Source organism: Hoplias malabaricus, chromosome 9 (genome assembly GCF_029633855.1).
Source record: "Hoplias malabaricus isolate fHopMal1 chromosome 9, fHopMal1.hap1, whole genome shotgun sequence".
In the NCBI taxonomy this organism is placed as follows: domain Eukaryota; kingdom Metazoa; phylum Chordata; class Actinopteri; order Characiformes; family Erythrinidae; genus Hoplias; species Hoplias malabaricus.
Genome location: NC_089808.1, coordinates 17,282,319 through 17,297,404, shown reverse-complemented (window position 1 = coordinate 17,297,404; position 15,086 = coordinate 17,282,319). Strand labels below are relative to the sequence as shown.

Below are 15,086 nucleotides of genomic sequence, written 5' to 3'. Positions count from 1 at the left end.
AGAACACAGATACTGTTAATGAGTTCATTCTCAGATTTAATTTTTGGGTAATGTATAATAATAATGAAGTATTTATAATAAAATACAACACAAATAAACTTAAGTGAAATTAAAAAAACAAAAAAAAAAACAAAGAAAATTCTCTCCCACTTCCACTATCACACACATTATTTCCAGACAATTTTTCTCCAGCATCAGGTGAGCCAGAACAGGTCATTTGTTAGCACAGAAACATACACATACTCTAGTGTGTGAGATTTTTTTTCAAGGTGACAAGGCACAATAAGAAGGAGTGCAAATTGTAGCTCAGTCATGTCTAGTTAGAACATTTTAACCCAAAATGGAAAACCAGAAAGGAAGCACACATATGAGGGCTTTTTGAGATATCAGCACCCCTCTCCTTCCCCACTGTCAACACACCCTGGAGGGGCTGTCCTTGACAGGGCGACACACACACATTCACTCACACCTTTGGACACGTTTAAGTTGCCAATCCCCTTACCAACGTGTGTTTTTGGACCATGGGAGGAACTCGGAGCACCCGGTGGAAACACACACATACACGGGGAGAACACTACATATTTTATAAAAGAGGAATATATTTACACAAAACTCAATTAAATAAATAGGTTTTTTAGTCTGAGATTTAGTCTCAAACACTGACTGGAAGATTATGACATAAATTATGTGTGTGTTAAATAGAGTAACCAGTGAGTATTCACAGTGGTTAAAAACTCTAGCAGCACTGCTGTGCCTGATCCACTCATGGCATCATGCAACATGTGTTGCAAATGTGTTTAATATGAAGTGATGGGAAGGATGTGAAAAGGCTTTAAAAACAAGTCTGTAGTTACTTAATTATTATTTTATTAATAATTAATTATTTAATTCATTTTGCTAAGCTCCATGTTTGGGAGCCATTAACTAATATGTAGTGTCTTTACCTGTTTTAATTTTAGCTTAGACAAGTAGGTCATCTTCACATATTATACAGCAGAATTAGCTAGAATTAACTATTATTAATGAATTATGCTCATTGATCCGCCGTGGGTTCTTGACTCTGAAATGGAATCTGAACTAGAAGTTATAATTCCATACAAGAAAGGTGCACACACAAACAAATAACCAAGGATTGGTTTTATCACACAACTGGTTTATTAATAATAATATCAAATAATGAATATTGATTAGACATTCATATAATAAAATGGATTAGAGAGATATATGAGGGAACAGGGAGATTAATATATGAGGGAATTTCTCTATGATAATTATTGTCCTAAGTTCTAAGAAAGGCTATTGTTTATCCCAGCAAACTTTCAGTACCAACCCATGAGCCATGAGAGACATGAAACCATGTGACCTTACGTATCCGGAGATGAACGGGGAGCATGTTGCTGACGGTGCCTTCCGGAGATGGTGACTTCCTGGAGAATTGCAGACGCAGGCCTTGTAGGTTGCAACTGCGGGCGTTCATTTTCTCCCGAGGCTTTCGGACGCAGCCATCGGAGCTGGTGGTGTTCTGAAGGTCTCTGTGGGGATTCTTCGTCGTCGCTAATCTGCTGCCTTGTGAGAGAGAGACACATCCATGCAGGTCTCTCCTGGGGCCTCATCTCAGAAGATCATTCTGAGGGTGCGTGCAGCCGTCCTCTTTGTGGCGTTGTCGTCGTTTGGAGGGTTAGAGGTCTAAGGTTGCCTTCATGCTCTGGGTGTGGCGTTGAAATTTCTGCTAGGGTTAAACTATAGCTCATCTTAATCTGTAGTTTCTATCTGGACCACGCTTTAAAGGCCAAAGACTGTTTAAGAAAGCCATGAGTCTGACGCCTGCAGAGTCATTTCCAAAACTCAGGTCATTTTACTCTTTTAGCCATGAAAAAGGCTAAAAGGGATAACGCCCCAAGTATCTGGAGCCTTGAAGTGAAGAGTCGAACAGTTGAGAAAAAGGGGCAGAAAGCTTGAAAAACCTTACAAAGCTTGTGTCATTTGGCGCCACAGGTTTTTAACTAGAGTTTAGAAAACCCGCCCCGAATACCTGATTCGTCCTCAATGAGGGAGAATTGGAGCCTTTCTTGCTCCTGATTGGCTGTTTCCTGTACCTTGGGAATGGCATCACATAGAATTTATGACACTTGATAAGACAAAGACTTGACCAACCCTGAGTGAATTCTTTGCAATATAAAAGATTATATGTTAACACAAAGTAATATAATTAAGAAAAAAAAAAACATGTTCTATATAATTATTAACCAACTAAACACATAGTATGTGACTACCTTGGTCCTACATAAATTCATATAAACAAAAATGACTTTAAACACATGTAAATTAATTCCACCTATTTTGATTGTCAAAACGGGATTAATTTCAAACAGTTGTGCCCATATACAACTTGTTTTCGATGTAAGAACTTTGGCATGTTTGAGTCTTTTAGAGTTAACAGTCTTTAAAAAGGTGTCCTTTAAAGAAGGCATTGTGGGTTTCAATCAAGATTGAGTCTCTGTGTCTCTCTGCATTCTTTTCTTGACCCTGGGGGTCCTTAAGTCATAAAAAAGGGTCTTTGGAGGGGGTTTTATGGGCCTGCTCTGGAGGTTTATCTCACCTTACGATCTTGGTTAGAGATGTCTCTGAAAACTAGCAAAAGCTTGGGTATTTAAAATCACATCTTCAGAAAGTAAAAATTTCTTATTAGAAATGAATACACATTCATCATATCCACTATACTCATTTTAAAAAATAAACTATCAGTGCTATTCTACAGACATTTATCTTTGGGGTCATCTGAAGGCAATTGTCTGTGCTGAAGATACGAGATGTGCAGCACATGAAACTATGGATACTGTAAGCCTGTGCTAGCATTTCTCCTGCGGTGTTGCTATCAGTGTGTGAAGAGTGGGAGAAGAGGGTTGCATTAACAATGCAACACAATGGGCAGCACTTTGAACACATTTTATAAGTGATCAGAAACTTGTAAATAACTCATGAAAGAATAATGTTACGTTAAAACCCATCTCTTTTCTAGTGAAATTCCCTATAAGTTTGATGTGTCACGTGACCCTCTTCCCATTGAAAAAACTAAAGTTGGATCCAAAATGGCCAACTTGAAAAGTTTTCCCCCTCCCATATACTAATATGCCACAAACAGGAAGTTAATATCACCAACCATTCCCATTTTATTAAGGTGTATCAATATAAATTGCCCACCCTGTACTTATATCCAGCTCACACTAGAGCAGTGGTTTCCAAAGTCAGGGGCTATTGCAGGGGGGCGCAGCAAGGCAAATGATCAACAAACATTTGAGCACTTCTAGCAAAAGATGGACAAGTTTGTAAGAGCTAAACATGAAGTAGATGATGCATTTTCTCTTCCAAAACTTCCAAAGGGAATACAAGAAAATATAGTGAGGCATATCTCAAAGCAAGCTCAAACCAGTCACTTAAGAGATGAGAGGATTAAATGTGTCATTTTTGCAGAGCAAATGTGCAGGAGGGTGGGAGGGTGTCAATAGGGAGCACAAAAAAATTCTCATCTGCAAAAAGGGGGGCACAGCAGAAAAAGAACCACTGCACTACAGTATGTAGAGTGTGTTTTCTCATCCACAAAACAAAGACATATTTTTTTCAGAGCACCCGGAAGAAACCCACGTGGACACAGGGAGAACACACCAACTCCTCACAGGCAGTCACCCAGAGCGGGAATCGAACCCACAACCTGGAGCTGTGTGACTGTGACACTACCTGCTGTGCCACCGTGCCGCCCATAAGATAATGTTTTAAAATTTATGTTTTTGAACATTTCTAAAACCAAGCCCCTTAACATGTTCTCAACCCAGTAATCTACACTTGATAAAGGAACAGGGCATCACAGGGAACTAGATATTTATTACTGACATTTCTATTAGGGTCTGACTGATAAAACAGTGATGTAACTAATTGACGTCTGTGTATTTATGTTGTTATAAATCATATTTATAAATAATATAAATCATATATATATATATATATATATAGAGGGGCGGCACGGTGGCACAGCAGGTAGTGTCGCAGTCACGCAGCTCCAGGGACCTGGAGGTTGTGGTTTCGATTCCTGCTCCGGGTGACTGTCTGTGAGGAGTTGGTGTGTTCTCCCCGTGTCCGCATGGGTTTCCTCCGGGTCCAAAAACACACGTTAGTAGGTGGATTGGTGACTCAAAAGTGTCTGTAGGTATGAATGTCAAGTGTTGCCCTGTGAAGGACTGGTGCTCCCACACAATAATTTATTAGTATGGTGTAGGGCCTCCCTTTGCAGCCAATACAGCGTCAATTCGTCTTGGGAATGACATATACAAGTCCTGCACAGTGGTCAGAGGGATTTTAAGCTATTGTTCTTGCAGGATAGTGGCCAGGTCACTATGTGATGCTGGTGGAGGAAAATGTTTCCTGACTCGCTCCTCCAAAACACCCCAAAGTGGCTCAATAATATTTAGATCTGGTGACTGTGCAGCCATGGGACATGTTCAACTTCACATGTTCATCAAACCAATCTTTCACCAGTCTTGCTGTGTGTATTGGTGCATTGTCATCCTGATACATGGCACCGCCTTCAGGATACAATGTTTGAACCATTGGATGCATATGGTGTTACTGGTGCAATGTGCAATTAATGAAGATTGGCCACCAGGCTGGTCCAATTTAGCCATGAAACCTCCCACACTAAAATGACAGGTGTTTCAGTTTCATTGTCTAACCCCTGTATATATATATATGGACGGTGGACTGCGCTGAAGCGGCACGAGTGTGTCACCTTTCATCACCTGTGAATCACCTTTCAACAGGATTTAGGGAATACAGCAAGGAATGTGATTGGGGGAAAGCTTGCAGACAACAAAATTTGTTTTTGATGGCAATTTAGAAATTTAGAATCCCGGCTGGCTGCATTTTTTAGGTCCCAAAAAGAGTACTTGTCCAGGGAAATGAGGAAGTTTGGTCACCGCCGAATGGTTCCAAATTTAGTTCACAAATTGGAATGTGAAATATGGTTGTGAACTAAATATGGAATGTGAACTAACAACAGTGTAGTAGCGCCACCTTAAATTCACTCTGTGAAATAGACCAATTTGGAATTGATGCCACAATTACGTCACTGTCAGCTGCACGCATAGACCAGAGATACACAAAACAGGCACAAAATATGTCATGTTGTACTGTTGGATGCCAGAATACGAATGGAAAAGCAAATTATCTTCATTTCCATAGGATACCATCATCAAAAACGCCCTTTGAGGCAAAACGCAAACGTTTATGGTTACAAGCTATTAAATGGACAGACTGGACTGATGAAAGCATATAAAATTCTCACCTCTGTAGTGCACATTTCATAGGCAAAGTTTTTCTCCACTGTTTATCACACACAAATGCAAAATTAATGATGTACATATTAACAACAAATGCAGTGAATGCAGCAACCAGAAAGCTGGCATTCTCAACTATTTCATAATGGTAAATACCATAGGCAGTATGTCAGTCTGTAAAACACAAAAAGCATCTGTCAAATCTTGTACATTGTACGCATCGAGAGATTTTATTATGCCTTGAGTGTTTCTTTTGTATACACCCTGGGTTTTTCCACAAGCTAGATGAAGATGTCACTGTCAAAAAGGCCACTGTAATTTTGGCCATTTAGTTGGTTCCTTTACCCACTTACAGTGAGTACGGTCAGGAAACCTCTCCCCATTACTAAGAGTTAGCTTATTAGTGTACGACAACCTCTCTTTTACCCGTAAGCTAATAAAATAACTGGAAAAAGCATCCGGATTAACCATATTCCCATTTTCCGGCACTTGACACCGCTATGTTCACTGTGACTTTCTGCCACCAATTAAGTTCCACCTACCAAACACGTCATTTCTGTTTACAAACAAAAAAATGATCTATATGGATGAACAAACCGTTCCTACTTGCGCATGCATGTTTCAACATTAGGCATCAGTCAGTAAGCAAAAATGCCTCTTCTAGGCCAGCCTGGTAAGTGGTCTGGCAAAAAGGTTTTTTTAATTTTATTCATAGTCTTTTATCATAGACACTTTTCAAGTTCAGGGTCGGTCCTGAGTGTACCTGAAATCACTATGCGCAAGGCAGGAACACACCCTGGAGGGGGTACCAGTCCTTCACAGGGCAACACACACTCACACCTACAGACACTTTTGAGTAACCAATCCACCAACGTGTGTTATTGGACTGTGGGAGGAAACCTAAGAATCCAGGAGAAACCCACACGGACACGACACATCAAATTCCTCACAGACAGTCACCCAGAGCAGGACTCGAACCCACAACCCCAGGATCCTGGAGCTGTGTGACAGTGACCTGCTGCACCACCGTGTTGCCCCTTTGAATTAATTTGATTTGATTTGATTTATTTGTCCTGTAGAGACCTATTTTGCAGTAAGGTGCCGCTACCTGTCCTGCTGCAGTTAACTCTTAGGCTGGATCCTCTCTCTGTTTCCAGTTTGGTCCTCTCTAGCTGCTGTTCCAGGATTACAGAGCGTCGCCGTTCTTCCCAAAACTTCTGTTCCGTTTCTGTGTACTTTTGCTTTAGCTCCTCTTCCCTTCAGATGTGTGAGACAAGTGTAGTTAATATGTATTTTTTCGCAACAATCCAATATGTACATTTTAAACAGGTTTCAAAAAGGCATGTTTTAAATATGAGGTATAGTACTCATCTGAAATGGGATTATGCATTAAAGTCCATAGTTAAGAAATTCAGTTAAGGATGAGAAATGAGTAGTGGCATGAGGGGTGTACCTCGTCTGCTGCAGAATGACCAGCTGAAGTAGTCTGTCTCTTTCCACATCAGCTGCCTGATACAGAGCTCTGTACTTACAACACTCAGCCTGCAGAGAGGACAGCTTAGCACTGTAGAGTTCTTCAGATGAATACCTGATTATACAAAAGCTATGTTAATCTTCATGTTAAAAGGCATAATATATTAGGTGTAGAAATATGTTTTCATGCATTTTTTGTAATGTAAATAAGTTATTAAAATTAATTCTCCTGCTCTTTTTATAGCAAATAATACATAGTATTAAATGAAAATTATCATTTTATTTAAGAATAATAAAACATAAATATGCCACATTCATGTTTGCCATCCACCGCGACCCTGAAATGGAGAAGCGGAGAAGAAAATGATGATGATGATGATGATGATGATGTTTGCCATTCTTATAATCACAGTTTTTACATCTTTAAATCATCTAAACAAAAACTCACACATGCTTTTGCTGTGCTTTTCCTTGATGGCACTCAAATCGAATGCAATGATTAACAAATTATTCTTACTTGTTGAATAAAATTACAACTCGTTTAATTCTATACCTATATCTATATAGTATATGTGTATATTTTATGATAATGAATCTACATAATTAAATGTGATATCTTAACTTTGTAGTTAAATTGCTAAGTTAGGTGCTGATATACACCAACTCTCTTGTTTCTACACTCACTATCCATTCAGCCCCACTGTCCATACAGGATCACACTGTAGTTCTACAATTACAGATTGCAGTCCACTCATTTCTCAACATATGTTGTTTGACCAGATTCAACGTGTTCTTTAATAGTGTAGACCCCCAAAAATGATCAGACAGCAGGTACGGGCTGGGTGGTAGATCATTCTTAGATCTGCATTGACACTGCTGGTGTGTTATTGTGTGATGTGATTGTATGAGTGGATCAATACTACTGGTCTTGTTCCTCAGTGTCACTGATGGACTAAGAATAGTTCATCGGCCAAAAATAACCGTGTCATATGCAATGTGAGTCTATTGACTACTGATGAAAGACTAGAGGATGAGCAACACAAACTGTGTAGCAACAGATGAGCTACTGTCTCTGCTTTTACATGTGCAATGTGGACCAATAGGTGTTTCTAACAGAATGGGCAGTGAGTGGACACAGTTTTTAAGATATCCAGCAGCACTGTTGTGTCTGATCCACTCATACCAGAATAACACACACTAACAAACTACCACCACATCAGTGTCAATGCAGCACTGAGAAGGATCCACCATCCAAATAATGCATGCCCTGTCATGATCCTGTGGAGGTCCTGACCATTGAAGAACAGAGAGAATCTGGTCACAAATATGTAGAGTGGACTACAGTCTGTAATTCTAGAACTACAATGTATTTCTGTATGGTCAGTGTAGCTGAGAGAATGGATAGTGAGTGTAGAAACAAGGAGGTGGTCATAATGTTATGGTTGACTGGTGTACACTGATGTTTTGTTTGTTAGTTCACTGCACTGAAGCAAAGCAGTCACATGGAGTTACCTGAAGTCAGTGCTGTTATCAGACAACAATGCAGGAGTTGACTCCACAAGTTTATGTCCGAGGTCTGATCTTTGAAAATAGCGGGAAAAAAACAAACAAAAATAAAAACTAAACTTTGATTAGATTAGAAATATTAGAGGCTAGACTGCCTGTTAGGCTATGCTTTGCCACTGGAAGGAGGCAAATGTCTCATCCCAGTTATTGGAACAATCACCTATACTTGTACACCTCCAACTTAACAGCTGTTCCCAAGCATATTTTAGTTAAGATAAACATAAGTACAATGGCCTGCTGAGTCACAAAAAGAAAACAAAAGCTGAAAACACAACATTAAGAAAGAATGTAACACACACAAAAGACAAATGTTTTAGTCAAATTACAAAGTTACAAAACTGTTAAAACATTGAAGAACATTTCTTGAAGTACACAGGGTCTAATTGTTTTGCTGGCACTTAAAAATTCATATAAATGTCACGCAATTCCATATATGATAGCATTTTGAATACCATTAAAGGATTAAATCAAACTATTACCAGACCACATTAATAATTTTTGATGATTTGACATGACATTACTCTAAACTGCCACAGCAAAAACTCATGGAAATGATCACCTATGCACTGGAGAATATATTCCTCAAGAATGCATTTGAGGGCTCTGGTACCAATTTGATTTAACTCTTCTATGGCATTCAACATTCTAACATGTGTATATGGATTGAATAGTAATTTTCAATGATTTTGAATTATTAATCCTCTAAATTCATACAGTAAAAACACTTAAATATATTCCACATAAAGTTATTTAAGTCTGCAGTAGAGTTCTCTGGCCTTTAAGTCTGCACCAGGGCGGAGACATGAACATGTACTACATGAGCACTTGGTGGGGTAAACAGACAGGACTGGACCAGGATGTGACAGATGCCCCCTCCTGAACGCGCAACTCCCGGGGCGCGTAACCTAGACCCCCCAGAAGCTGGCACAGGAGGGAGCATGGAAAACAAGACAGGGACAGACATAAACATGGTGACAGGGACCGGAACAGAGACAAAGGCAGACACAGGTACTGGGACAAGGACAGAAATAGGAACCAGGACAGGGACAGACACTTGAACCAAGACAACTGGGGGGTGCCCAGGACTGGCAAAAGTCTGTGGGGAAGTCCGAGGGACCAGCCTGGGCACAATTCTGGGAATCGGCCTGGAAGTCCGCTGGGCCAATTTCGGGACACAAACTGAAGTTGCCGTAGCTGCTGGGAAAGGAGCGACTGAGGAAGCCGCCCTTGCTGGGACAGGAGCGGCTGGAAGCGCCGCTTTCACGGGGACAGGAGCGGCTGGAGGCGCCGCTTTCATGGGGACAGGAGCGGCTGGAGGCGCCGCTTTCACGGGGACAGGAGCGGTTGGAGGCGCCGCTTCCACGGGGACATGAGCGGCTGGAGGCGCCGCTTTCACGGGGACAGGAGCGGCTGGAGGCGCCGCTTTCACAGGGACAGGAGCGGCTGGAGGCGCCGCTTTCACGGGGACAGGAGCGGCTGGAGGCGCCGCTCTCAAGGGGACAGGAGCGGCTGGAGGCGCCGCTCTCACGGGGACAGGAGCGGCTGGAAGCGCCGCTTTCACGGGGACAGGAGCAGCTGGAAGCGCCGCTTTCACGGGGACAGGAGCGGCTGGAGGCGCCGCTTTCATGCAGAGACATCCTTGGAGATGTGGACTTGGGCTGCTCGCAAGGCACGTGCTGGAGCTGTTGAGGGTTCGAGAGGTCCAATGGGCGCATTCATGAGGAAATCCCAGATGTCACCTGAACAAGGATCGTCACAAAATGCGCCCCTGTTAGCCTCAGCTCATTTGCCCTGAGGCTTGAGGCTAACAATACCAACCCTCAACGCCCCCCCAAAATTTGCAAGGGGGAGACTCCAGCATGCTGCTTCTGCCAACTCCGTTGTTTGCGGGATGTGGAGGACACCTTAGCCTCCACTACATACCCCGCTGGAGTGTCAGGACCCGAACCAAAAGGAGCACACCTAATCGCACACTGAGCAAACTGATCCCTCACTACGTCCATAGTAAAATGAGTCTGGTGTTCTGTAACGGCTGCGCAGGGAGGACGAGGAGACGGACGTAAACGCAAGGAATTTTATTTAACACAGACAGAATCAAAATAAACACGGGTAGTAAAGACAAAACTAACTAAACAGAGCTTAACAAGGACGGACAGGGAAGAGCCATGAACCGGGGTAGATATGTGAGAACAGAGAGACTGTGAAACACATATCTACACACACAACACCAGACAAGGGAGCACTGAAACAAAGGGACTATATAATGTGGTATGGCTAAATGCCTAATAATTCTGTATAGGATAACATGGACTCTTGCAGCTTTTAAAGACCAGCAGAGGTCTTATAGGAACACACCCACTGTAGAGTGGGTGGAACCCAGGTAGGGAGCATGTGATCCCCAGGGGAAGATAAAAGGGAGCACACCTAGGTTAGTTTACTTCCACTTTGTTCAAACGATGGGACGGCAGGAGTTGTCTGGTGCGTTGCGGCCGCTACTAGGAGAACTTGGTCAGTGTACGTGTGCTGGTGGCTGGAGCGAATCACTTGAGAAACAGAGAAGTGCAGGTAGCTGAATCAACGGTAGGTCGCTGGCTATTACTGCTCGCGCTGAATGCAGCTGTTGGGAAATGGGGTCTATCCGGTGAGAGTTTCTTAGCTGTGGGTGAATGTGACTACTTTGGTTCAGGTTGGTGTGCAGTGACATTAGCAGCGGCTAACTGGTGCTGGGCTAATGCCGCTTGTATGTCACTTAGGTTTCTTGTGCTCCCTACTGTTGTTGTTCGTCTGTGTTTTATCAGTGTCTATGTATCATGCAGGTCGGAGGGCATTCGTGTTGCTTGACTGCCGCCTACTGATACATTTTGTGTCTACAGAACGTTGGTATATCAATCATATTGACAACAGCAGTGTCTTTTACTCGGGTATGTCACTTAATATTGGGGTACCATGGTGATGGCATATGGGTTTACATGCATGAACGTGTGGATTTATTGATATGCTTTATTATTATTATTATTATTAGTGTATGTATATATAAAATTGAAATGGTGATATTGTGTATAAAGATATGGGCACAAGTCACAAGCACTCTATGTATGGGTGTGGGCCATATGCTTAAGGTGACGTACTGACACTGTTGGCTATGTTTGTGATTGTGTATTTTAGTATACTGAATTATATTTTGTGATTTCTTTTATAGAGTGGGGCTGCAGCCAGAAGTGCCACGGGCCACTGTTTTTCTGTCCCCTGTGTATTATGTTTTTTTTTTACATGCGTGGACATTGTATTAGCTGAGCCACTGGTTATCATTTTACAAATTAAAAGGTTTTATTATTACTGTTTTGGGGTTTAGGCCTTAATGCTGCTAGCTATAACGTTTTGTAATAACATATCATATGCCGTTTTTATGTAGTTGCACCCAGGAAGGTGCTTCTTGTTGTTTTTAGTTTTCTTTCTTTGTTTTGTGGTTAAGGGGTGGGTCACCCTAGGTGCTCTGGTTGTGCTCTCTTTTCGAGGTGGTTTACTGTGGTGCTGTCATCTTGCTTTTGATGACCGTGGTTTGATATTGGTTTTGCGTGTTAGTGTTATTGACTGCATGACTAGTGTGCAAATCAAAGGGCTCCATGGGTTGGGCACTTCCTTGGCCACTTATTCTGTTGGTCTGTGATATGTTACTTGTTATCTCTCTCTCTCTCTCTCTCTCTCTCTCTCTCTCTCTCTCTCTCTCTCTCTCTCTCTCTATATATATATATATATATATATATATATATATATATATATATATATATAAATAATCTCAGCTTAAAGAGAGTATCTACAGCATTTAGTGCATTTTTGTAATTAATTGAAATAAAATTTGTATTAAGACTTGGCATTCTGATTGATACATGTGTGTTATTGTCTGGCCCCCACACTCATTCGGTTGAGTAGCCTAGCAAGGGGTCCCCTTTCCCATAATATAGGGGTGGCATAGTCGATGTATTGAATACCGTGGTTGTGCACAGTGTTAGCCTTGGGTGTCCGGGGTGTGGTGCCCCCACCACTCACGTAGCCTGGAGCCGACCCCGGCACATAAAGACAAAACAAACGAGGAACACCTGGAGACATTAACGAGACAGAGGCAGGACTAAGGTGGGGCTAGTGCGGAACCAGGGCAGAGACAGGAACAACAACAAACAGGGCCATGTGCTATATGAGCACTTGGTGGGGTAAACAGACAGGACTGGACCAGGATGTGACAGCAGACTTTTGTTTGTTTTTTTCTTTTGTGAATTTGAGACTGTAAGTAATCACTTTCAGTTCTTAGAACCAGTATGAATTAACAAAATGATTTGTACCATTCAGTATTTGGCTGTATTTGAGTCATCAATAACTACTATTTATCCATAAACACAGTTTACGGCTCTGTAGATGTCACACATCACTCACCAATGTCAGTTGGAGATTTATTAAGGACAATATGTAAATCAAGTTCAAAACCAGAAGAAATATTCCAAAACCCAAATATCAGTCCAGCACATGTCAAAAGGACAAAAACAAGTACCGGACAAAAAGTAAAAAATCTAAACCGTAGCCTGTTTAAGAAACAAAAACAGTCTCAGAATTGCAGAAAAATCTCAAACTATTCTCTGCAACTGCCATTGCAAATTTTGGCTCAGCATGGCAGAAACTGCACTATGAAACTTTTGGAGGAGAATAGGAAACCACACTTTCCTACCCTCCCTATCAATTTCAGTAAAGTGCTGTAAAAGTTAATTGCACTAGGTGTGCCCCAGGAGCATACAAATTCCCCCAAATCTTACCTAGTGTTTGAGTAAAAACACAATAACTTTACACAAAAACAAATCTCTGGATTATTAAAGCCAGAACAAGTGTGAGACTAAATGATATCACATACAACACATTTTATCAACCAGACCTTATAAAATATTAAATGTAAATGTTAAAAGTACTTTTACATAAATGTGTGGATCCCAGCGATGCTTTGATCATTTATCACATTTATCTATATTATTTCTGGTTGATAAAATATGGTGTTTGCTTTTAGTAAAGTTTAAAAAACACATGTAATAGGTAAACTCTGCAGTGTCTGTCATGAAGAGTTTTTTTTTTCACTTTTTGGGCCTAGGCCCATGCTGCCAACCTGCCCCATGTGTCCTCTTTTTTGAAAACCAAATGTTTTTTTTTTTTTTTTTATGTTCACCTTATACAGCAAAAACTACACACTGTGTATCTGAGAACATGTTCATTAAGGCAGAAGTGAAGTGGTCTGGTACTAGTTTCATTTAACCATTTAACAGCATTCAAAATTCTGTGATATATGGAATTGAATTTTCATTTTTATTCATTTTTAAATAATATTACTCCAAACTCCTACAGTAAAAATATATGAATATTATACCCTGTGTACCTCAGAAGACGTTCTTCAAGACTGCAGTGGAGTGGTCTGGTATCAGTTTGAATGAACCCTTTTAGGGAATTTTGAATGATTTTTTCCACACCATTACTGCTAACTCCTACAGTAAAAACCACAAAAATTATACCCTGTGTACTTCAGGACATGTTCTTCAAAATTACAGTGGAGATTTCTGGCAACAGTTTGATTTTTAATTTATGACAGGGAGCCTGTGAATTTCATCCATTTTATGGACTTTTTCTGACCTGTTTAAAGGTTATAAGATGTTCTTTTAGCCAGTCAGATCTGTTTTTGTTATTAAACATATTGAATTGGGTGGAACTATGTCTTAGAATCAAGTTCTTAGACTTTCAGTGTCTGTGGCTTTCCGAGATTCTCTCCTCTTGCTCTTACATGTTCTACCATATACCTTGATGTAGACATGCACAGAAAAATCTCAGTGTAGATGGCGTGACTGAAAAATATTTCTTTTGTGTTTGCCTTTTTAATTTTACGCTTGCAGCGTTTTTTTTTCTTTTGTGTTTGCTTTGCATTCTTCCTTAATGCTGTTGTTTGCTTCATAAATGTTGTGATGTGACTCAGCAGGACACCTAACATAAGCAATGCTTTGAATGAATTCAAACCTCAAAAACCCTATTCCACTTTTTACAGATGGATTTTACAGACAAAAATTGAATGACAAGTCACATTACTCTATAGTAAAAATGTAATACCTGGCAGAGCTAGACTTCCTTCTTGCATCTTCATTTGCTTCTTTGGGAGTGGAACTACTTACATTCTTCAACTCTGTATCCCTACTCCCCTGTTTCTAAAGTGAAAGAAATGTGCGCAGGTTGTGAGACAAATGAAAATGTTTCGATTCAAAATGTAAAATTTTAGCAGCTTTTTAAATAAAGGAGCATTCTTATTAATTTGGCATGTCAAAACCAATATCCTCAATATACTAGTTAGCTCTCTGATGGATAAGGTGGACCAGCTAGAGGTGTGTCTCCAGGTTTTATTAAGGGACAGAGAGCGAGATCCACTGCTAGCAGCCCCGGGTAACTTAGGAAGAGTCAGTCCTCCCTCGACTCTGACTTTAGATCCCTTACTGCAGGATGAATGGGTAACGTGCCAGCAGCAGCATAGCTGGGGAGAACACACCAAACTCCTCACAGACAGTCATCCAGAGCAGGACTCGAACCCACAAGTCCAAAAAGGAGAGGATACTCCAGAGAATAGTACACAAACAGGATGAGGTAAGAAGAACAAAAGATCAAAACACTAGTGATTTGAATCCAGGACAAAGGACAAAGTCAGGAGAA

General features: G+C 40.9%; 1 protein-coding gene across 2 annotated transcripts in view; it reads right to left on the bottom strand.

Moving 5' to 3' along the window:
- The window catches only part of ccdc13 (coiled-coil domain containing 13), a 59,920-nt gene that overhangs the window by 998 nt on the left and 43,836 nt on the right, over positions 1-15,086 (bottom strand). For both annotated transcript variants that reach the window (XM_066681835.1, XM_066681836.1), the window contains 4 exons: positions 14,496-14,590; positions 8,313-8,381; positions 6,781-6,915; positions 6,436-6,584 (listed from right to left, as the gene is read on the bottom strand). In XM_066681835.1, the coding sequence (XP_066537932.1) occupies positions 6,436-6,584; positions 6,781-6,915; positions 8,313-8,381; positions 14,496-14,590 (448 nt within the window). The remainder of the gene's footprint in view (positions 1-6,435; positions 6,585-6,780; positions 6,916-8,312; positions 8,382-14,495; positions 14,591-15,086) is intronic.